Source organism: Gobius niger (genome assembly GCF_951799975.1).
Source record: "Gobius niger genome assembly, chromosome: 17".
In the NCBI taxonomy this organism is placed as follows: domain Eukaryota; kingdom Metazoa; phylum Chordata; class Actinopteri; order Gobiiformes; family Gobiidae; genus Gobius; species Gobius niger.
This window is the reverse complement of record NC_136868.1, coordinates 18,287,596-18,311,474: the sequence shown is the minus strand read 5'-3', so window position 1 is coordinate 18,311,474 and position 23,879 is coordinate 18,287,596. Positions and strand designations below refer to the sequence as shown.

The 23,879-nt window shown below is 40.5% G+C and overlaps 2 protein-coding genes across 5 annotated transcripts; both read left to right on the top strand.

Moving 5' to 3' along the window:
- The first annotated feature begins 559 nt into the window (after nt 1–559).
- Nucleotides 560–5,979, top strand: hdgfl2 (HDGF like 2). The gene is made up of 16 exons (XM_079574771.1): nt 560–788; nt 1,116–1,192; nt 1,359–1,500; nt 1,577–1,780; nt 1,892–2,008; nt 2,078–2,146; nt 2,235–2,424; nt 2,498–2,582; nt 2,967–3,252; nt 3,885–4,018; nt 4,093–4,160; nt 4,238–4,308; nt 4,393–4,494; nt 4,569–4,722; nt 4,792–4,909; nt 4,991–5,979. Exons 1-16 carry the CDS (start codon nt 717–719, stop codon nt 5,088–5,090), a joined length of 1,989 nt encoding a protein of 662 aa, XP_079430897.1. The 5' UTR covers nt 560–716; the 3' UTR covers nt 5,091–5,979.
- A 700-nt stretch (nt 5,980–6,679) lies between these two features.
- On the top strand, nt 6,680–23,298 carry ap3d1 (adaptor related protein complex 3 subunit delta 1). 4 transcript variants are annotated; one of them, XR_013793784.1, is made up of 35 exons: nt 6,680–7,008; nt 9,713–9,808; nt 10,214–10,294; nt 10,531–10,611; nt 10,683–10,790; nt 10,881–11,010; nt 11,395–11,534; nt 11,614–11,687; nt 11,772–11,821; nt 11,910–11,959; nt 12,523–12,571; nt 13,713–13,858; nt 13,928–14,076; nt 14,153–14,383; nt 14,463–14,694; nt 15,251–15,396; nt 15,486–15,627; nt 15,818–15,889; nt 15,966–16,041; nt 16,120–16,319; nt 16,531–16,604; nt 16,822–16,845; nt 17,650–17,815; nt 18,390–18,533; nt 18,862–18,915; nt 19,627–19,728; nt 19,879–20,043; nt 20,125–20,172; nt 20,699–20,888; nt 20,956–21,044; nt 21,120–21,205; nt 21,319–21,440; nt 21,528–21,607; nt 21,690–23,033; nt 23,064–23,298. XR_013793784.1 is itself a non-coding variant. In XM_079574751.1 (34 exons), the coding sequence occupies exons 1-34, from the start codon at nt 6,913–6,915 to the stop codon at nt 21,783–21,785; spliced, it is 3,789 nt and encodes a 1,262-aa protein (XP_079430877.1). In that variant the 5' UTR covers nt 6,680–6,912; the 3' UTR covers nt 21,786–23,298. The 4 variants fall into 4 exon arrangements, 3 of the variants coding, with proteins under 3 accessions (XP_079430877.1, XP_079430879.1, XP_079430878.1); XM_079574751.1 differs by having other exon boundaries at nt 21,690–23,298; XM_079574753.1 differs by lacking the exon at nt 18,862–18,915 and having other exon boundaries at nt 21,690–23,298.
- Nucleotides 23,299–23,879: the final 581 nt, after the last annotated feature.

Sequence of the window (23,879 nt, the reverse complement as noted above, 5' to 3'; positions counted from 1 at the left end):
GTTTCAAGTGTTTACTGTAGTTTTTTATTGCTACACAATGTTCTTTTAAATAATCATGAATGATAGTCTTAATTCGAGCAACAAATAAACCAATGGCCTATAAGTAGACTACATTTTTCCATACTATGCTTCACACATGGAATACATAATCAAAGTTATTATGCTCGAATGGGAGTGGGATGTAGTAGGTGAGGAAAGTTCCATTGTATATGAGCATTTTGATACAGTGTCACACATGAGTTGGGTTGCCAGGCTGCAGCACATATTCCTATTGTGATTGTTAAGTCTGGGACTACTGTTAAATATGCCGACAGACATTTAAAATGTTTTGCATAAACATTGTGAAGTGTAGTAAGAAAGAATGGACTCCTTTTTCTTCCCTTTTTTAATCACTGCACAGCCTGAACTGCCTGCACCTAGTTGGGCCATACATTTCACTAACAAATAAGCATGTCTTTGGTAAGTATGCAAAAGGCCTTCAATAAGTACCGGACCTTATTCTGAAAAGCCTTACCGGATGTTCGGGGTGAGTCGGCGCTACTTTGGTGTCGTCGCTTGTTCTCGCGGTAACGTCAGTGTCGGTAGTGTACTGTTAGCCTGTAGCTAGGCTCATCGTTTCCAGGTTAAGTGTCGACCTGAAAACTGCAAACCAAGAGAGACGCAAAGGACTGTGCAGTTAAAGATTATCTAAACGAAACTGCAAGGCACGCAGGAGAATGCCGCACAACTTCCATCCCGGAGACCTGGTCTTCGCTAAAATGAAAGGGTATCCCCATTGGCCAGCTCGGGTAAGCAGCGCTAGCAGCAGCCAGCCACAGAGGGGCGGAGGAGACTGGACTGCGATGCTCAAGCTTGTCTGTTTATTTATCTCCGTTCGTGTGTCGAGAATATTTGAGAGAACTAAACATTCCCCCTTCATGACGCAACATTAATGCACTGGTTAGGTGAAGAGCATGGCAAGATATTCGGCCTTTCTCAGTCCTCAAAGTGCAGCAGAATTTGAGCGTGTTGCAAGTAGCTGTAGCCATGTAAATTGTTATTGCCCAAAGATCTAAGATGGTATTCCTTTTGGTTGGGGCAAGGACTTGACATAACTTTTACTGCTCTGTTTATAGATTGAAGATGTGGCTGATGGGGCAGTAAAACCACCTCCCAATAAAATACCCATTTTCTTTTTTGGAACCCATGAAACGTAAGTTTGGAAGTTTACTTTCTTTTAACCCATTTTTGTATCTGTATAATAAGTTGTTGTTTCTTTATAATATACCTCACGTCAGATTGTGTTTCTCATCTAAACAATAAGCAATCATAATAATCATCAATGACTAATGTCTTTGTATTTGTTACTTTATTTGCAGTGCATTCCTTGCAGCGAAGGATCTTTTTGCTTTTGAAAAGTATAGCGATCGTTATGGGAAGCCCAATAAAAGAAAGGGATTCAATGAAGGCTTATGGGAGATCCAAAACAATCCACACGCTTCCTACAGTGCTCCGCCTGTGGTACGCAATTGAATATATTATGACTAGAGTCATTTTAAAGTGAGCACTAAATCATTGTTTCCCATTTAATTTGTAGCCAGCCAGCTCATCTGACAGTGATGGTAATAATGCTGGAGGTGGAAGTGAGGAGGATGAAGAAGAAGAAGAAGCAGCAGAAGAAGAGGATGATGAAGCCCCAGCCCCTCAGCAAGCAGAGTCAGGAAGTGAGGTAGAGTCCGATTCAGGCAGTGAAGACCGAGGACGGGGCGGAGGAGTGAAACGCAAGCCACCAGCCGCAAAAGTAATTTATTTGCTAAAATTCTGTCAATTACTCAGTTCATATCAGTAAATAGCAACAGTTGGCAGTAATTATACACTTCCTAAAACTTTCTTCTTAATCACATCTTTGTAGAAGCCACCTCCCCCTAAGAAGGCCCGAGGCTCATCGAGTGATCGAGACAACAGTGGCTCTGGATCGGAATCTGAGCCCACGCCGTCAGAGTCAGACTCGCCCAAAAACAGTGACCAGGTTTGAATATCGATAGTTTTCTTATATTCATCACTGCTTTAGCCCCTCACACTTGTGCTCTTGAAACAGGATTTCACTCCAGAGAAGAAATCTGCCGGACGAGTTGGAAAGAAGGCAGGAGCAATAAGAAAGAAAAGGGTAAATAAACATATTGAGGACTTTGACAAACTGCACTCAACACGCATACGCTTTGTAATGTGTCAAACTTTGGTTGTTGTTGTAAAAGGCGTCATCGGGATCTGAGTCGGACTCAGAATCTGGGTCAGAGAAAAAGGCAGTAAACAGAGACAGCGACTCAGAGGATGACAAACCTCGCCCAGCTGTGTCCGGCTCTGAATCTCAGTCTGGATCCAAGTCAGAATCGGACTCTGATCAACCAGCAAAAAAAGCTCCACCAGCACGGAAGAAGGCTGCAGGTCAGATAATAGTTCTCTTCAAACATCCATTACTTAGTTTTATAATGTGTATTATAAAACTTTATTCTTTTAGACAAACCACCTCCGAAGCCCCGTGCACGAAAACCTAAACCTGCTCCAGTAAAACGAGCTCCTTCATCCTCATCTGACAGTGACAGGTAATCACATGTGTGTTTGTTGTTTTGATAACTTTCACAATTATTAAAAGTCTAATAAAACGCAACGGACACAACCATGTTATATCAAGCGTGTGAGTTGATTGGCTAAGATCTGCGTCACATTAATCACGTGGCTTATTTTGACCGATTCATAATACACAAAGCCGGGGCCAAAATGAGGCTAAAGTGATTTTCTTTTTTACTTCCCGTACATTTTGCTTTAAGCTGTGTACCTAAAAATGTTAACATCTCAGACAGATTGATTTTGCAATATATTGTGGTCTGCAATATAAATATTGCGTCTGCACCTAATATGTTATTAGTTTAGCAGCTCATTGATCAGTCTAGCCTTTCCAGCCATAAGGTAACTCTTTCTGTGTACAGTGACAGTGAACCCGACCGCATCAGTGAATGGAAAAAGAGAGATGAGGAGCGCCGGCGAGAGCTGGAAGAGCGGCGGAAAAAAGAGGAGGCAGAGGAACTCCGTCGGCTGCGTGAGAGAGAGAAGGAGGAAGACGACAAAAGGAAGAAAGACAAGGACAAGGGTAAAAAGGGGAGCGATAGCAGCAGCAGCTCAGATGAAGGGGTCGATGAGCACCCTTTGAAGAAATCCAAAAAACCTCCTCCGCCGCCTATCCCTGCTCCCTCAGACTCAGACTCCGCACCAGAGGTAAAAATAAGGATGCATCAGATCAGTGTTTCCCAACCATATACCATGAAAAACAAAGATGTAGCATCACCATTTGCTGCGAGAAGCCTAATAGGAAATGGGGGAAAGCTCCGGAAGTTCCTTGTAATGGACTTTCTATTTAAACTGTTATTGCCCCTCTTTAAGTCATTATTGAACACACGCTTGTCATTCACGCCACTACATGTTTGGCTTAATATCGTCCGATGTTTTGCCTTTCACTATTTTGTGTTCCTAAATATAGGAACTGGTCCAATAACCCAGTCAAATTACTCGCATGAGCAGGCCTAGTTTGAATCCTCACTTAGTCCATTGGTATTGTACAGTGTTGTACTAGTCCATCGATATTGTACTATGTTCCCAATGGTTACAGGGACGCCCGGAGAGCAATACAAAACTATTTAGAAAATTTGTCATATAATGTTGAACATAAAACATTGTTTCAGTCGTCTCCTTTCTATAAAAAGAAATCACCAACATTCATGTTAATGGTGCTTGCAACCAAACGGTGGGAAACACTGAGTAAGATTTCACTTTGTTGTACATTGTTATGACTAAGGTTCTAACACCAATTATGGGCATGTCATTATTATAATGACATTTTTGTTGTGTAGGTAAAGAAACCACCCAAGAAAACAGACAATCAGAAGAAAGAAAAACTGAAACGGGAGAAGGAGAAAAAGGAAAAAAAAGAGAGACAATTAAAAGAAAAGAAAGCCAGACGTTTGGAGGAAAAGTCCAGAGCAAAGTAAGTCCATTATAGGAATCAAACTTGACTTAACAATGTTATAACTTACATCATCTTTTTACTATCTCACTCAGATCAAAACCTGAAAAACCAAAACGAAAACCAGAGCGACCACCAGAGAAGAAAGTGGAAAAGAAAAAGGGTCAGTCTGTTTTTTTTTAGGTTATATTTCAGCATGTCTTGTTTTATTGACTATTGTTTAATGCATCTTTATTGCAGAGCCATCTCCAGAAGAACAACTACAGAAACTCCACACAGACATAAAGTTTGCACTTAAAGTGGACAGCCCAGTCAGTGGACACTTCTGTGTATTTACTCTCTACATATATTGTATAATATTGGATGTGTTTTTTTTATATTATTTTTACTTTTAGGATATTGAACGGTGTCTACAAGCCTTAAAGGAACTTGAGAATGTGCCAGTCACCAGCCAAATCCTCCATAAGAATGCAGAAGTCATTGCTACATTAAAAAAGGTCCCCCTTCTGTACTTTTGTTGCATCTTTATATACACTGTATTATCCATCCACTGACATTTGGTCAATTCCAGATACGACGGTACAAAGCCAGCAATGCAGTCATGGAAAAAGCTTCAGAAGTGTACAACAAATTAAAACTACGCTTTGTTGGTAAGGGCGAGGTGGCGGCTAAACCAAAAACAGAAGATAAGGATGAGGCAAATGACGAAGACACAGAAAACAAAGGTATACAATTTAGTTTTCGTTTCTATAATAGATATAGAAATGTGCTTATTTTTTTTTACAAATGTTTAGACGACACTCCAGTAAATGGGGACTCTGAAGAAAAGAGAGAGGATGAAGAAAAGGATGAAAAGCCACATTCACCTCTCCAGGAGGCAAACAATGGCGACCCTTCTTCAAGTCCAAACAGGTTTCTGTGCAAATTCTTAAAGCATGTTTATATTTCAAACAAATCAGGCTTATTTTGATTATTATTATTTTATTGTTCTAGACGGAGCCCAGACAGTCCTGCTGAACCACACTCGCATCCGTTTGAGGAAGAAGACAACCTGATTTCTGCAGAGATGGAGCCAGCTGCTGTAGAGAGCTGAGAAACCTTTACTAACAACAGCATTGGACCAAGTGCTAAAAGAGAGTGGCTCATTTGTTTGACCCTCTATGGAGCAATGGAGCATTTCTTCCTGTTACACTAGTAACCTGACATTTTGTACTACAATGATTTTAAACCAGAAGATCCCAATTAATGCTGACCAACTGCTATTTATCACAACAAGCTTCTAGTGTTTAAAACTTTGGAAATTCTATTTCCGAAATGACTTTTACACTTGGGGAGTCCTGTATCTTTACCACAGCTCCATTCTTCTTCTCAACACCAAGAACATCAAATAGTTTTGCAGAGCACTTCAAGCAAGATTAGACTGGAAGTTTGAAATATTCTGTTTTGAACTAAGGAAAGATTTGGGGATGTGCTTAGTTTTTTTTGTTTTTCCCCGTTGGCCTTTCAGCGCAGCTATACAGCTATAGAACTAATTTGTTTTATATAAAAGCCACAAAGCATCACAGCGGCCTCGTTTATGAGAATGACTGTAAGAGTGTTGTTTTTTTTACACTAATTTCCCTTTTAATTATCTGATCCTGTTAATCCGTTCTGAAATGTAAAGCCATGAACTGTGTCACCTAAACTTGTAATTACAATAGAGGTCCACATGTCTTATTACCTTGTTTGCAAACCGTCTGATTTACAGTTTGTCTACATTAATTGCAGTTAAACCTTGCACTCTAACACTTAATGTCAGCTTGATGTGCATATTTAATGGAGTACTTGTACAGACTTGGACATGACTCGTAAAACCTGTCTCAGATCTCATGTAGCTGCTGCCTGTGATGCTGTCCTGTCACACGCTTACAACAGGTGTTTTTAGTGGTATATAAATTGAAAAAAAGCATTTCTATCACTTAGTTGAGAATTGAATAAAACTCTCAGCATGGTTTTGTGGCTATGGTCAAGTGTGTTTAACCTTTCATAGTAAAACATTTAAGTTAAGCAGTTATCACAACAGATTTAGTTGATTTATATTGTGGTTAAAAATGCATTAGATCATGAACCTGTTCACTTAAAGGAGCTATACCTCATTTTACTTTTAGAAACGGAATGAAAATTATTTTATCCTCCTTTAGTATTTATTAATATTTTGCAAACTCAAATGCTTGTAGGTAAAACAGCGTGCATCAAATTATAAAACATTTGTATCAATTTCATAAACTTTCAGGCTATTTTTGTTGCATTTTTGTGAACGTAACCCTGAAAAGTGACCCTGCAAATTGTGTAATTTGCCTATGGATGCCACAAAGATGTTAGGAAAGTTATGAACGAGTTTGGACCACAACTAATATTTTAATTTAGTGGCTTCCTCTTTCAAAAAAATCAGGTATAGGGCCTTTAATACTAGGTAGATAAGTGGGTCAAATTATTGAAATTGAAACCATTTATATTTTGTGTGTGAAATGTCATTCTATTTGAAGGCCTCAGAGCAGTTTGAAGACTATGCCACAGTTCTTGATTGTAATTGAATTTGCGGAAAGTTGTGATACTTCTTGACCAGGTGTCATGTAGCGGGAAAGGGGGACTAGACCTTTAATTCCTCTGATTCTCGCATAATACTCAAGTCAGCTGACTTTCGACGCCATTTTGTCAGCCATTTCCTCCGCTGATCCATCGCCAGCGTCTCTGCACAGCTCAGGACGCCCCGTCTGGCCTCATCCTCCTGTCCCTGGGCTCGGTAAACAGCAGCGGACCCGGAGTGTGCGGTGCCGGGTGGATGAGAGACACTTCAGCGGGTCGGTCTGCACCCTCCACACCTCTGCAAGGCTCCTGGACCCGCAGTCTCCCGGCGGTACAAGTCATACACAGCCATGGCTTTGAAGATTGTCAAAGGGAGCATCGATCGGATGTTCGATAAAAATCTCCAGGATTTAGTGCGTGGCATTAGGAATCACAAGGAGGACGAGGTAAAACAACTATGTTTCAACTTGTTTACAGATATAATTCTCCAAATGCCCATGATGTTAAATTTGCATTGCCTGTACCGTTATGGCAGACAGAGCTAGCTTATGGGTTACGAGCTAAAGCTAGGTAAATTAACATGAGTCAGGATCAGATATTGCAGGCGCCTGCTAAGAAGATGCCACCTACAGAAGAACTGTCTCTATATTATTTCATGGCTCTACGATTTCCTGGTAGCATTTTCAGAATGGCTCTCATCTGTCACGAATGAATGGCTTCGATACTGTCAGCTTAACACACAGTTAGCCCGGGACAGCCCGACGGAGGAAGACAGCCAAGTCATAACAGTTGAACGCCACGAAACTTCAGTACGCAGGGAGCTTTATTTCATTTTAAATAACCCATTTAACTATTTATGTACAATTATTCAGCTGTACGACTAAATATGCAGGAAGATCTATCCTTCGTCCAGAGAAATAAACCTGTTATATCTTTTACTACAGATTACAAGAGTGTTGCCTGGCGATGTTTTATGAAAAATGATGTAACCGTTGTAACGTGTTAACGGTGATGCCCAGGCTCCTCTGGCAGAAAGGGAGCAGAGAGGGAACAGAGAGGGAGCAGAGAGGTGGGATGGGCCATTAGAGGGCACTGTTTGGGACAGCCACGTCTCCATGTCCCTGGTGTTCAGACTCAGAGAGAGCTGTGGGATTGAGGCACAACTGTGTACACACCTGTCTCTGCAAGACAGGTGTGGAATGTAATAAGACTGTACCACATTTCTGACTTACTGCAGTTTCATCTTTTATGCTTCTGTTTGCAGTTTTTTTTTTAAAATGCTACGATGAAAGCCTTGCTCCCACACAGCTTTAACTTTTCAATACTAGACATATCTTTATATTAAGCACATACATTGACACCGGCTGCTTAAACCGACACCGTGTAATCTCAGTAAGTGACGCTTGGCTGGGATTGAGGTAAATGAAGCTATCCGATACCTTTTGCAACATGTCCCTTCCCTGTTATTATTCAGCAAATATGTGTCCTTCGTCGTTATCCTACAAATGGTTATCATCCAGGATTTTGAGCAGTAATGTTTCAAACCAAAATTGTATTCATAGTTTTGCTTTTTAACACCCCGTTTGTCCATGATCTCTTGATTTTTGTCGGTGTCCTAAGCAGTTCCTTGATGGTAACTCTACCTGCTCAGGTGGATAAGGTGGTGGTTGCCCAGTCAACAGTAGACAGTTTGCTGAAATATTAATACTCTGCTCGTGGACCGCGCTGACTTTTTCCTCTCACCCTACAGCTGAGGCTCAACAGGGAACATTTCTTTAGTCCTTTGTGCACATTAAAAACAGGATGTGAAAAAAAGAAAAGGAACAGCATACTTTTGTTAGGATAAACCTTTTGTTTTAGATTTGCTTCAGCGTTTACATTTTTCCAGATCTTTGTCAGGTTATATAGATAGTGACTTCCACTTATGATTACATTCAATTTAAGAATAACAACACAGTGTGAGCTTTTTTTTAAAATAAAATATTACTTCACATTTTAAGTTTGTATTTAAAATATGGATTAACATAATTTAAAATACAGCGTAAACCCCTCTTTGTTTTAGGCAACAACACATGTCTTGAGCTATTTCAATTGGTTGTGAATGGAGCACTGAGGAAGAGTGTGATAGGAGAACATGATGTGTGTCTGGTGACTCTGCGCTGAATACCTCTCTGACTGCCCACTAGTTGTAGTTTGTCCTGGGGCAGCGGCCCTCCCCCTCGACCTCCTCTTGTCACTGCGGTGTCTTATGACTCCACACACATGACCAGCACTCTCTCTCTCACTCAGCTAAATGTGAGCACGTTTGGTGTGCAAAGTTGCTCTGCTCAACAATACTAGCTTTTTCTCCATACTACTGTTTCTGTTTCTGTTTTTATATTCTCCCAATCAATCCAACTAGTCCCTTTGTCTCATCCAGTACATATTACAATGAGTATTGGAAACTGTATCGGCCGGCCGATATTTGGGGATTATATAATATCAGCTATCAGCCGTTCTAGCGTAGAAAAAAGCCAATATTTCCGGGACCGAAAATTATATGAGATGAGACTTCAAAGTCTCCCTAGGCCTCAGAGGAGGTAATAAACATCACAATGAAAATTGGTTAGCTTCAAGTTTGTTGAACACAAGTTTCACCAAACCTCCGTCAATATGGACATGCTGCATCAGTGCATGTCATTTTTGAAGTACAGAATCTGGAGAATTCAATCGCAGAGTTAGTTTTAACCTCCACTATTGTATTTCTGATCGTAACAATATGCTAATGCTAACGACAACTAATCAAAGCTGGGACAGAAACTATGATTGGATAAAGTAATAAAATAAAATCGGCTAGTGCTGGAATGGCCAAGTATTTGTTTTTACAGGGTTATAGACCAGACATTTGGAGAAATCTGCCAAAAATATCGGCCAGGCATATGAGCACTAATCGCCTAATCTATGTCTGTAAATGTGTTATTAATGCGTAATTAAACATTGTTGTTCAAAACTTTTATTTGCATGGTTTGCCATCATAATGTAGAAAATTGTAAAACAAAAATGACGACAATACGTTATGTTTTGTTTTTGTCAATTGTATGTTTGTCTGGATTAGAAACAGTTAACCCACATAATCTGATCTGGTGTCTGTTGTTTGTCCTGTTGCCTCAGGCCAAGTACATCTCCACATGCATCGATGAGATCAAACAGGAGCTCAAGCAGGACAACATCGCTGTCAAAGCCAATGCTGTGTGCAAGCTCACATACGTAAGATCCCAGTGCACTTTCTACTGACTTTCTGTACATCATTTGCTGAGGCAAGCAGTGTGTGACGGCAAAAATTGTAATAAAAAACTTTTGACTTTTGGCTTAACATCAATTTATCAATATCAAAGATAAAGAAAATAATACAAAATATTATAGAAATCAGATTGTATATTTTCAACAAATCTTAATTCGTGGCGGCAGCAAGACCTAGACACCTCTGTATAAATTAAAGGAAAGCCGTAGCACTGATGCTATTTTTAACCTGCTCTTCGGGTTTATTGGCTCATTGCAGTCAGAGTTTGGACAGAAATGGAAGGCCTCTAAGCCAAAATCATTTGGCCTTTCTGTGCACACAAGGGGTTCATCAGTCCTTTTTTTATAACCACATCTTTCTGCTTCCTCCAGCTTCAAATGCTCGGCTATGACGTCAGCTGGGCAGCTTTCAATATTGTTGAAGTCATGAGCTCCTCCAAGTTTACATACAAGGTATGGCTGAAACTATTAAAATGCACCTTTTTTTTTAGAGGTTTATAACCAGGAGGTTGGCTATAATAGTAGCTTACCACCATCGAGTGTGAAGTAAATGAATAAGCCTTCTTTGACTCTTTGAGTGTCCAATAAATGTCTTTTTATAAAACTGAATAAACATTGCTTTAATATAGATGCGTGCTGAATAACATCTGCTGTACTTGCAGTATATAACCTGCTTATTATTTCCACAGAGGATTGGTTATCTGGCTGCGTCTCAGTGCTTTCATGAGAGCACTGACGTCATTATGCTGACAACTAACCAAATCCGAAAGGTCAGTTTACCTTTTGTATTTTTTAACCCCTATTTTCTAGACATACCAATGTCACATCTTTCTTCTCTCAGGATCTGAGCAGTCCCAACCAGTATGACACTGGAGTTGCCCTCACAGGCCTCTCTTGCTTTGTGACTCCAGACTTGGCCCGAGATCTGGCCAATGACATTATGACACTTGTGAGCAAATCCCTCTTTTGTGCCAATCAAGAAAAATGACATCAAAGATAACTACATCTTGTATTCTGGTGTTTATTTTGTGCCCTTCAGATGTCCCATACTAAACCTTACATCAGAAAGAAGGCTGTATTGATCATGTACAAGGTGTTCCTGAAGTACCCAGAGTCCCTCAGGCCCGCCTTTCCCAGACTCAAGGAGAAACTCGAGGACCCAGACCCAGGTATCTGCCGAACACAACGTTCATTCACAATGTCATTTTAAGTGTTTAATGTGTATATTGTTTTCTTAAACACTACTGAACATACTGTATAGTTTAGGAAGCTGGCTGTACCTCTAGACTGTGCCGGGACCTTTGGAGTCGGGCATTATTTCTGTCACCTGAGCCATTTAAATAATTCAGCCTGCACGAATATGAGATTAAGTCGGGCTCTTTGTGCCACTGCCAGGGAATAACAAACCACCAAAAGCCATTGTTCTATGGATATTTGGGCTTTTGTTCTCTGCTAATTTACCTCTTCTGCTTACAGTATTTTAGTCATATTGTTCTAATATCCAGCAGTGTGTTTAATATGTTATATAAAATGTCTGTTTGCTTTTTCCGTAGGGGTTCAGTCCGCTGCAGTAAATGTCATCTGTGAACTAGCCCGAAGGAATCCTAAAAACTACCTGTCTCTTGCCCCACTTTTTTTTAAACTCATGACCTCCTCTACTAACAACTGGGTTCTTATTAAGATTATCAAGCTGGTGAGTTAACTGCTGGCGTGTAATAATAGTTGATTGATTTGGTTTTGCATTAGTATATTAATGAAAACCCTCCCATCAGTTTGGTGCGCTAACGCCACTAGAGCCACGATTGGGGAAGAAGCTGATCGAGCCTTTGACGAATCTTATTCACAGGTTAGCTCATGACTGTGTTTTTGTTTCATCGCATCGTATTAGTTTAGCAGAATGTATTAATGAAAAGTATTTTCTCATTCATAGTACCTCTGCAATGTCCCTGCTGTATGAATGTGTCAACACCGTGATTGCAGGTTGGTTCAAATCATCTTCAAACACCCACATAAAGTGTTCATTACTCATTACCGTAATCATGTTTTTTTTTTCCGCTTTGTGCCTCAGTGTTGATCTCCTTGTCATCTGGGATGCCTAACCACAGTGCTAGTATCCAGGTAAGATTCCTCCATTCACTTTAGTATGCGCCGCTGATCAACCCTTTCCACTCCAGTTGAAGTTGCATGCTTTCACTGGGGTCTTTCTTTCTTTTTATTGTTCATTTATAAAAGGAAATGGAGAAAAGCAGTTGTCAGAAGGACTAGCACACATTGCAACACTCATCCTTTATGAGTGTGTCCTTGTGACTGAAAAATCCATGAACAATCAGGCACTATTTTTATCTGTACTTGTCTATTACTGTGTTTCTCATTGATGGAGGAGGCTGTGGTGACGACCCCCACACTCTTAAACAGACTGCAATAAATACCTGTTTTACTAATTAAACACATTTGGATTTTCATAAACATACATTAGCTACTGTTTTACGGATCACAAAAAGTCTAAACATTGCATTAAAGCTTTAAGTGAAATTTGTACTTCAAAAGCTTAAATAAGGTTAAGCCTAAGCCACCATCTGTCATTCTTTGACTTGTGTATTAATAACAATAACACTGAAACTGGTGTGGAAAGGCTGATGTTAATGGTTTTCCCTGTTTCTCCCCCTCTCTCTGTCCCTCAGCTCTGTGTGCAGAAACTGCGAATCCTGATCGAAGACTCGGACCAGAACTGTGAGCCCTCTGTCAATGCCTGCAGTGTGTCATTTTCTCATTGTCTGCGTGTTACTGACTTCAAAACAGTCCACCCACATAGATGGCAACAATTTAGTCTCCCTGGCTCTAGATAACTCGAGTGTTAGCATTTTGGTCCCAAGAAATGTGTGTGGCCTGTCCCAATTAAAGAATGAACTAAGCCTAAAAATGACCTATTCAAAAGTTGTCCTGCAGCTGGATCAACAAAGCGTTTGGTTTGAATCCGAGTTATCTGTGCCTGAATGTGTAGATAGACGTGTTGTGGCTTAGGTGTGATTAGACTATAGTATGTGTCAGTGTATTCCCTAAAATGTATGCTGATGAATCAAGATGTGGCACCTTGCACTAGAAATAGATATTTATAGAAAAAAGAAGCCTCAAAAAATCGTACTCAATGTTTTATAGTCCGACCTTTTTCCCTGCCTCACCTTGAATTAAGGTCACTTCTGAATACGCTCCTCTATTGGCTTTAAAAGGGCATTTGTCTGAGCCACAATAGATGATCAACAGTTACAAGAAAGAGACCAAGGAAAAGCAGAAAGGCGTGCAGAGAATGAGTGTGTCCCATGTCTTTGTGTGTCCCATGTCTTTGTGTGCTTCCACTTAATTTGTGCTTATGTGTTTTTGTGTTGCTTTTCTTTTTGCAATATCCTCTTTAGTTTCCACATCTTTAGACTCACTGATTTTGAAACAAATGCATACATTATTGTTTTGTAGCGCTTTACAATATGAGACCAAATAACAATACTTTCAATCACCGTGAACATTTTGTTTTTGAGCAAAATTGAGTTAAATCAGTACCTAAAAAATACTTAATCTGGATCGTAACATTCTGATAGAAAAACGTGTAATCAGTCTTATGGAGGACCTTTGATTTTTAGATGCAATGTGGATTCTATTTGTTATGGATATTTTGTCACCATCTATCGCACGAAGGATGGTTTTTGCATCAAATTGTGCAGCCCTATTCTGTTGCATGCATGATAATTCTAATAGATACGCTAAATACAAAACTAATTATTGAGTTGATAAAAAAGAACATCCCATTATTTATTGCAAAACATTAGCAACCGTTTTTGTGTATCGTTGTTAAGCCTTGTATCTGTGCGTCTTCCTCCAGTGAAATACTTGGGCCTGTTGGCTATGTCAAAGATTCTAAAGACCCATCCCAAATCAGTGCAGTCCCACAAAGACCTCATCCTCCAGTGTCTGGATGACAAGGACGAGTCCATCCGCCTCCGAGCCCTTGACCTGCTCTATGGCATGGTATGCAATCTTCTTTGAAATGCTACTATAATTATGGTGTAATGTGTAATGTAATGTTCTCTGCCACAGGTGTCCAAGAAGAATCTGATGGAGATTGTGAAGAAGTTGATGTTACATGTTGACAAAGCTGAAGGAACAACATACAGAGATGAACTTCTCACTAAGATCATTGACATTTGCAGCCAGAGCAACTACCAGTACATCACCAACTTTGAATGGTCTGTATTTGGTCCTTGGTGTTTCTGTGTTTTTCCTCATTGTCTTTTTCTAATGGAACGTCCCCTGTCCCTCCAGGTACATAAGTATTCTGGTGGAGCTGACCCGGCTAGAAGGCACACGGCATGGCCACCTCATTGCCTCTCAGATGCTGGACGTAGCTATTAGAGTCAAGGCCATTCGGGTGTTTGCTGTAGCTCAAATGGCCATGTTGCTGGACAATTCCCACTTCTTGACGGGCAACATGCAGCGCAATGGTATTTGTGAAGTTCTGTATGCCGCGGCATGGATCTGTGGAGAGTTTTCAGAGTATGTATCTCTCACACGACTGGCCCTAAACGCTGTCTGTTGGACATACTCATCAGTTTAATTGAAATGTTTGTTGCAGACACTTGGAGAATCCCAGTCAAACTCTAGAGGCAATGCTGCGCACAAAAGTAGCCACTCTCCCAGGTCACATTCAGGCAGTGTATGTGCAGAACGCAGCCAAGCTGTTTGCCACAGTCCTGAAGAGCCAGGAAGGAAACACTGACAGCACAGTCACCCAGGAAACTATTCAGCTAATGATCGACAGACTGCCTCTTTTTGTCCAGAGCGCCAACCTGGAGGTGCAGGAGAGGGTAAGTTATCCAAGTATCATGAGGAAAGTGTCAATATGTAATCCCAAAATCGGTGGTTCTCAGTTGGTCGGGCTGGAGTCGTTTTGAACTTTGTGAGGAAATGCAGTTTATTTATTAATATGATATATTCTTACCGCATCAAACTGCAAAATGTTTTCATTTAAAAGCTTAAATGAATATTGTATTGTATGTAGTCAAGGCTTGCCTACAGTATGCAGTTTTAAGCGCATCTGCATTAGTTGAAAACCACTTCCCTAATTCAACCTGGAGAGTCTAAGATGGGAACAAGGAAGACCATTTGTGGAGCTATGTTGCAAATGATAGTCATTTTGCTCTCAGACCCTGGCAGAGGTTTTTATCCAGTGATGAGCATGAAAGCATTGGGAGATGTCTTTCACCTAGAGGCTGGTCGCTAGTGGTGGTAGGATAGGTAGAGGAGAATGAGAGTCAAGGTTTTGACAGGATAAAGGTGATGCACAAGCTGGGAAGTGTATGAGACTGGTGAGGAGTAGTGTAAATGGCGCTAACTAAATTACTCTTGTACATCTTTTACTAGGCTTCTTGCATTCTTCAACTTGTCAAGTACATCCAGAAGCTCCAACAGAAAGAGGTTGACGTAGCTGAAGAAGTCATTGCATTATTCGCTGGAGAACTCAATCCTGTTGCCCCCAAGGCCCAAAAGAAGGTGCCGGTTCCTGAAGGGTATGTTTTCTTATTTCATAAACACACACTTTAGGCTTGCCATATTTATCCAAAATGCTTCTTTAAACTCTGTATTTCCTTCCCTGCAGCTTGGACCTGGATGCCTGGATAAATGAACCTCCATCAGAGAGTGAATCTGAAGATGAGCAGCCCAAGGCTATATTTGCCAAGGAGGAACCCAAACACTCTCGCCCACGCCACACAGAGGTGGACGAGAAAGAGTTGGCAAGGGTGCGCCAGTCAATACTTCCCATTTGTCTGAACCAAGGAGGATATGTTGTTTCTATATCGCTCCGCCTGGCTGAATGTAGAATAGGCACAACTTTCTGTTGTCAAAATATTTGCTTTGCAACTCTGTATTGGTTTATATAATGTCTTAAATGTTGGGTGTGTTTCTAATTAATGTACTATTCATTCCCAGAGGAGAGAAGCGAGAAAGCAGGAGCAAGCCAATAATCCATTTTACATCAAGGCCTCTCCGTCCTCTCAAAAGGTTTGCGCAGCGTCTCAAAAATGTTTTGTTTTAATCTTTATTAAATAACAAACCAAATACCCATGTCACATTCTAGGTGTACCAGGACGCCTCAGGAGTGGAGCACATCCCAGTCGTGCAGATTGATCTCAGTGTGCCTCTCAAAGTTCCAGGTGAGACATTCTGCTGTCTGACATAAATGATCTGCATCACATCTGCCTCGTTTTATCGCTTTACTCTGCTCTCAACAGGTATGCCAATGTCAGAGCAGTACGTGAAACTGGAGGAAGAGCGGCGACTGAAGGATAGGGCAGAGAAAAAGAAGAAGGAAAAGAAAAAGCGGAAGGAAAAGCGCAGTGGCCGAGGGAAAAGACACGATTCAGGTCCAGAGAGTGAGGAGGACATCACGCCTGCACAACAGGTGGACATTGTCACAGAGGAGATGCCAGAGGTAAAAACTGCCAATGCCCAACAGTCTGACTTACTTTGCTGAATGTCTCCTCTCTCTTTTCAAGTACAATACAAACTGTTGTAGCCACAGCTAAATCCCACAGTGGCCAGAGGAGTGTCTGGAAATGTATTCGCATCCCTACGACACTCTAGGCAAAAGTGTCTTGCACCATCACTTGGCTTTTAATGTTGCGGCAAATACTATGTTACAGAATGCCTTACCCAGTGACGACGATGAAAAGGATCCTAATGACCCGCATAAAGCCTTGGATATCGACCTGGACAAGTGAGTCCTAATTATAAATAGTTGGCTAAGAACAATTGTGAGTACAATAAGCTAAAATAACCACTTTGTGCTGTGGTTTCTCTGACCTCCCTGTGAGCCAAGTCACTGAGGATGGGCCCTTGTTACTCCTGCCCTGTCTCACGATATTGTACTCTCTGCTTCTTCTTCTTTTCTATGCACACACACACACCCTCTTATTTCCTCCTTCCATGGGCAGTTTGTTGGAAATGGCCGGTCGCAGGTGAGTAGTACGTTCGCCTCAGGATGCAGGCTGCGATTCTCCCCGGATAGGATTACGCGCTGTCCCTTTTCCTTTCTCTCTCTTGTCTTTCTGCTGATCTAATTCATGTTGCTGCTACACTAACTCCTGTACCGTAGTGACCTTTCTACTGCTGCGCACCCTGCTCTCTTTATTGAATGGATTGCTACCCTTTTTCATTACCTGCTTCCCTGATACGACACCAGTGCACAAGTCAAGTAGATAATAGTATCCTCTAGTTATTTGGCGACATGTTAGAATTATATTATAGACTCGAGTTTTGTTTTTTCCTTTGTTCTCAAAATGTATTTATACATATATATCCCCTCGCAGTTATTCTTTATATAAACCAGTAACCCAAGTTGATGAAGCAATATTTTATAATGTAAGTTCTGAACACCGAAATGCAGTTGGCACTTCATCACCCAGCTACTTAAGGCAGTAATGAAGGTGTGATTTCATGAACGATCAGTAGGGGGCGCTGGTGTACGTTGAGAAGCAAACTAATGTTTCAGTTCAGAAATGCCAACCTGAGAAGAGCCTCTGCCAGAAGAATGGCTTAACCTTAGGCAGTGAATGAGTCCTTTCAGCTGCACATCTCTTGACATGTTTTAGACAGTGTATTGCTGCATGAAGAATTGTGCTGCATTTTCTCTAAGGAGACGACAAAGTATACCCTAACATTTAACGATATTTGTAGCATTGCAGTTATGAAGCTGTAGCACTTGCTTTGGATTTGTGTTTATATGATCCGTTACTGAGCAGAGGGATTTACTGTGTTTTTAGGCCCCTTGCCGACAGTGAGAAGTTGCCTGTCCGGTCACATCGTGCAGCGGACTCTTTAAAAAGCCCAGGCGAAGACGGGGAGGCTGAAAGCACTTCACTGGAGCCAAAAAAGAAAAGCGGCAAAGACAAGAAGGAGAAGAAGAAGGATAAAGACAGGGACAGAAAGGTACTAACAGCTGTCTTGTGTAGTTTGTCATATTTTATTGCACTTTTTCAATGATCAAACAACAAATAAAAGGCGCACTCATAATGAACACTGAACAAAATGACCTCGAACAGAACTCTGTCAATAGGACCAACCATACATAAGCAACATTAGACTATACCAGAAACAAGGGAATTATGTGAAGCCATAATGTTGGCCAAAAGAACAAAATTTACAAGCCATTATACAAAAATGCTCAAAGATGCACTAGGTATTTTAATTTACATTGTGAAGAGAGGATAAACAAAACAATAATACACTGATATTTATAGGACCTCTCACATCCACTTTACAGCTCCTTCATGCTCCTCGCATCAGGCACTATAGAGTCCCCAGTCCGCAAAAGCACACACAAGTCATTAGTCACAACTGCTGCTATAAAAATAGGTGACCTGTCATTCATTTTTGTAATGGCTATTTTTAAATGTGCCGTAGTATATTAATGACTCTTATATTGAGTGTTTGAGACTGTCACCCATGAAGGTTTATCCATTTTTATTTTTCTGACTCGGGTGAATATGTGATTTTTGTACAGAAAAGCAAAGAGGAGAAGAAGAAGAAAAAACACAAACATGAAGAAAAGGAGGAAGATCTTATGGGGGGTGAGGCAGAGGCTCCCGTCACCCCATCAGAGGAAGTCAATGAAGTTGTTGCACCGCCCACAACTACTGAGCCAGAGGTATGGAGAAAATCCTCCATCCCTGAGGAGTTGTCTTTAGATTAATTCACACGGCTGAATGTAGGCAGAGTTCAATAGCATTTCAGTGCGTGCACAGCTCACCATTATCATTAACTCAACCCTTCATTGCCTGTCTCCAGCCTGCCTTTCACTCAGTTTTAGTGACTCCATTTCCCTCTGAGCTGACTGAGTAGGTTCTTGCCAAATACTTGATGCATTTATTCATGAGATAGAACAGCATAATCTCTGTATTCCTTTTCCTGAATAGTGTAAGATGCTGTTTGAGCCTCTCCCTCTCACCTCCTCGCACTCCTCCTTGCTCTTCCAGGTTTCGGATCTGGATTTCTGGCTCTCAAATGCTCCAGTGTCCTCTAACACCCAGGTTGAAACACGTCCCTTCTTACTCCTCACACACTTCCTTCTCATCTCTTATGAACAAAAAACCCACCATTGTCCTCCATGACTTCATGTTTTTCTGTCTGAACACGGTCTTGGGTCCAGTATTCCTCATATCGTTGTATTTCTGCTGTCGTTCCTTGTCCCTACCCACAACGTCGTCTTTTTTACAGGTCACTTAACACTTTCCCTTGTTGCACTCTCAGCTTCTCACTATTTTACCGCATGCCTATGTTGTTGAAATAAAGCAAAAGGTGTGAGGTTTGGTGTCTCTTCCACATTTTTTATTTTTCATTTTTTTTCCTTGTTTCTGGGGTTGTATATGTCATGGTAAAATTATTGTTATTAGTGATCTGTATTGTACACGGAACAAACTTTCTTTGGTCATCAAGTCTTTTTTTCTTTTCTTTTTCTCATTTGAGTGTTTCCCAACCACGAGTAAAAAGGTTTACCTTTAATTTATAGATCTGGCCGAGTCCAACTTTTCACCTAATTAATAACCTGATGTTGATTACCGTAAATGCCCAGAATACAAAAGTGAAAAAATGGTTGGGAACCACTATATGACTCATCTAAATATGCTTTCTTGTCGAATTGTCATAATGACTGGACACCGCCTTTTCCAAACTGATTAGACTTTAAACAACACATTATAAGCCTCTTCCTCTTAACTTATTTAATGGCTATGTGTTCACAGGAAGCCAAGGCGGTAGCAGCAGAAGCGGTCCCTGTCCAGGCAGCTCCTGGTCCAGCTGCGGACTCCGAGCCTGACGAACCCAAAGAAACTGAGGAGGAGGCCGTAAGTGATGATGACTTTATAATCAAAACAGTAAATTCATGCTCAAATCATTCCAAGTCTGCTATTACAGCTGTGTCTACTCTTTAAAAGAAGTGGGTCAGACACAAAATGATGGCGAAACTATTTGTCTTTGTTGTGTGCTTAAAAAAGAAATCCTCCAAACACAAGAAGAAGAAGCAGAAAAAGGAAAAGGAGGACAAGGATAAGAAAAAGAAGAAGAAGCACCATCACCACCACCACCGCCACAGCGACGCGGGCCGAGAGGGGTCTGTGCAGAACGGCACTGTGGAGGAGGAGGAGGAGGAGCCTCTGCCGGTGAGACGTCCACAGATGATGCATTTGCCTCGTTAGCACAGTTTATAAACGCCTGCTCTGACCACAATCCCTGTTTTTCAGCCCATGTCCAATTACAGCCTGCTGGCGGAGAACTCGTACATTAAGATGGTGAGTAATGACCATAATAAGTTTACTATTGGTTGAAAAGAAAAATGTGTGCGATTATTTGTATCATAATGTTGTGATCAGTTTGCCTCTCAGTCGACAGAATGGTCCTCCAAATATGCATGTTACTTTTTCCGAGCTAGAGGCATTAATGACATTAAAAAGCATTCAATTGGACATGCTTCTGTAGAGTACCACCTCACTGGATGTGCTTGTGTTGCTTTGAAATAAACAGATCAATCACAAAAGTAACATTCTTGATTTTACAAGTAATGAAAAAGCAATGTGTGTAAATAATTTCCTTTTCCCGTTTTAAGATGATGGAGGATGCTGATGAGGTATTTGATTTGTGAGCACTAATATTTTTTGATGTGCTGCTCTCTTTTACTATGATCTTTCTTCTTTGCAACAAGCGGTTTGGGCTGCGGTGGTGATTTGCAGTGTTGGCCAATCAGCTACTTCTGATTTTCATAAACAACATCTAAGCTGTTTGTCCAGTACAAAATCCAATACATTGTTTGTTTTGTAGGTGTACGACATTCAAGGAAACTTGCAGGATGGAAGTCAGGTTGTGGTGTCTGTAATATTTGAAAACAAGTGTGAAAGCTTTCTTAAATCCATGGAGTTCAACGTCCTAGACTCTCTCAACTCCAAACTGCAGAGGCCTGAAGGGTCCGGTCCACACGATGGTTTGGTTGTTCCCTTCCAGCTCCCACCTGGTCAGTTTGCACAGCATTACAAATCGGATTCAGTGCAGAGTATCATGTAGCTTGTATCTGTTTTTAGGAGTATCCAATGAAGCAAGATATGTGTTTACGGTGCAAAGCATTGTAATGTCACAGAAACTGAAGGGAACCCTCACTTTTATTGTAAAGGTCAGTGAAAAACTATTACCAACGCATTTTAACTTTGTTATTGTTCAGTAAATACAACACTTGACTGTATTGCAGAACGAGGAGTCCTCCACTCATGAAAAACTGGACTTCAAACTGCACTTTACCTGTACCTCATACCTAATCACTACTCCGTGCTACAGGTTGGATTTACAGATATATATATATATATATATATATATATTAAACTTTTTTCATATGTACCTAAAATTGTTATTAACTATTACTAACTAGTTAAGCCTTTTTATTTTCTCAGTGATGCATTTGCAAAGCTGTTAGAGTCTGGAGACCTTAAAAGCAGCTCTGTCAGACTAGAGGGTGTCAACATGCCTTTCCATCATCTACTTGCTAGAATCTGCTTCCATCACCACTTTTCAGGTAATTAATAATATCCGGTATAATAAATGTACACATGCCTAAAAGCAACATAATGTATTGAATGAGTTTTGCTTTTTTGTGGAAAAGTTGTGGAAAGGATCGACTCCTGTGCCTCAATGTACAGCAGGTCTATCCAGGGTCACCATGTTTGTCTGCTAGTTAAAACGGTAAGTGAGACATATATATAGAAAATGTGTGTGCATTTTAATAACATTGAAGTCAATCAAATCAATTTGGTCATTTTCTCAGTCTGCTGAGACGGTATCCATTGACGCTAAATGTGACGAGCCGACGCTGCTTGGGAATGTGCTGGACGAGATCAAGCAGACCTTCTCTCAGTGCTGATTGTGTCAGCCCCATGACCTCCCCACACCTCCACCATCTATGGATAAAACCAACATGATCATGTTCTACACTGCAGCTGGAATGTCCAGTATCTAAGTAGTCCTCAGACTCACTGCTTTGTTTCTTTGGGCTTCTTGTGACTTCAGAGCCCCACACACTGTTCTTCTGCACACTGAGCCAGGTCTCAAGGCTCTCTGTGCTTATGCTTCGCACTTTCATTTTTCCTCATTTTTGAACTTTCTCCGCTGTTACCCCAACTCTGACTGCTCCAGTTTCTGGATGTTTGGCATCCATGCTGTTCTACTGTGTACTTTCCTTCCAGCGAATCAGTCTGTGACTGTCATGTAACGTGGACAACTGAGCATATACTGTTGATGGTTAAATTGTGTTTTTACAATTTTGACATTTTTTTTCTGAGTTTGTTTTGTTTGTTTGTCATTATTCTGTCTCGGCGCCTTCGTCTTCCCCTTACCTGCCTTTATCATCTCCCAGTCATCAGCGTGTGCTCTTCTGTATGGCTGAATACCCTGAGACCGTCTACCTTTCAAAATGGTCATTCATAAAAAAAATCTGTACTCTATTTTACGTCTTTAAATTATATAACTCTTGAGAAATCTTTGAGGCAGAGACTAAACCAAAGTTCAAATACAATAGGTGTATAAAAGCTAATTTTGCCTTTGGGCAAGGCAAGGTCTTACTTTGCGAGCCACATCTAGTCCTGAGATGTGTCCTGTTTGCCGTTGTGTATTATCAGTCATAAATGACCAATTATATTTAATAAGCCAGAATTGTCCCTTCCCATTCCAACACGATATAAGTTAATCACTAATACTGTTCTAAAATGGATCATCAACAACATGCATATAATCAATGACATTCTGCCCAGCATTAAGATGTAAATACAGGCACCTGTACTTAAAGAATGTCAAAACACATGTATGTAAAGTGGTTCATAAATTCTTAGATCTGGAATTTAAAAATGTCACATTTACTGGTCTCACTGATCTGCCATTTTGATTGTTTTCATGTCCGCAGCAGATTAGATTCATGTACTGCATGAAAATAATTTATTAGTTTCTCAATTGATTCCATGTAAAAACGCACTAAACATCGATCATTCCATTTTGTTTTTTCATAATTCTATTTTATGGTTACTTGTGTTTTTCATCCTTTGAGTTCAGGTGATAAAGAAATTGTTTGATGTTTTAAATTATTAAAACGTGGGGAGGAATCGGTTAAGTGGGGTTTGTCCTCAGAGTTCTGACACTGAGAGCGTAGGACCTCAGATTTGCCTGTAAGATCAGGTCAAATGAAGTGGTGTACTGAGAGACAGGAATCAGCTCTGTTCTAAATCTGTTCGGTCATGGATTATTTGGCAAATTTTGGCTTGTGACAATGAATGCTCTTATAAATCCTGTCTTTTGGTTTCTTACACAGCTATACATCTGTAAAAATGTATGTTTAAAAGGGTTAAAACAACGCAAAATAAATATCTATTCCCTTTAAAGTCCCATTACTCACGTTATATAAATGAATTCTGCTTGTTTTGTTTTGCAATGGCGCACACATATGGGGGGAATTGTATGTTTAGGTGACAACTATTCTTAGAATCTCTTAAGGCATTAGTAACAATCAAAATTAAAGGCCCGATATCTGATTTTTTTCATTTCAAGCAATGAAAGAGGAAGCCACTAAATTGAAATGTTGGCGGCGGTACAAACTCAACCCTAATCTTCCTAACATATTTGTAGCATCCCAATTCTTAACAGGGACATGTTTGTAGGCACATTTCACGACTTCTGGGGCACTTTCACAAAAATGCTAGAAAACTCCAAGTTCATGGAATTGCTAACAAAGGCTTTATAGAATTGGATCTACGGTGTTTTCCCCACAAATGTCTGAGTTTACAATATAGTTAAGACAAAACAAATTTCATTCCATAACTAGAAATCAGGTATAGCTCCTTTAAGCCTTTGAGTATTATATACCAGAAACTCCAATACCCACAATTCTTTGTGTGACACAGATTCGCACCAAAGGCGAAGGAAAAAACCCAGAAGTTCATAATTCGTATTTTATTTTTAGCTACTTGCA

What these genes read in the sequence shown, in the direction of transcription:
- hdgfl2 (XM_079574771.1), top strand. Translation starts at nt 717, where the DNA reads ATGCCGCACAACTTCCATCCCGGAGACCTGGTCTTCGCTAAAATGAAA. An exon ending in CGCCCAAAAACAGTGACCAG is followed by an intron (nt 2,009 to 2,077) that starts GTTTGAATATCG and finishes CTCTTGAAACAG; the next exon opens with GATTTCACTCCAGAGAAGAA. An exon ending in GAGGAAAAGTCCAGAGCAAA is followed by an intron (nt 4,019 to 4,092) that starts GTAAGTCCATTA and finishes TATCTCACTCAG; the next exon opens with ATCAAAACCTGAAAAACCAA.
- ap3d1 (XM_079574751.1), top strand. Translation starts at nt 6,913, where the DNA reads ATGGCTTTGAAGATTGTCAAAGGGAGCATCGATCGGATGTTCGATAAA. An exon ending in TTGACCTGCTCTATGGCATG is followed by an intron (nt 13,859 to 13,927) that starts GTATGCAATCTT and finishes TCTCTGCCACAG; the next exon opens with GTGTCCAAGAAGAATCTGAT. An exon ending in AGAACTCGTACATTAAGATG is followed by an intron (nt 20,173 to 20,698) that starts GTGAGTAATGAC and finishes TTTGTTTTGTAG; the next exon opens with GTGTACGACATTCAAGGAAA.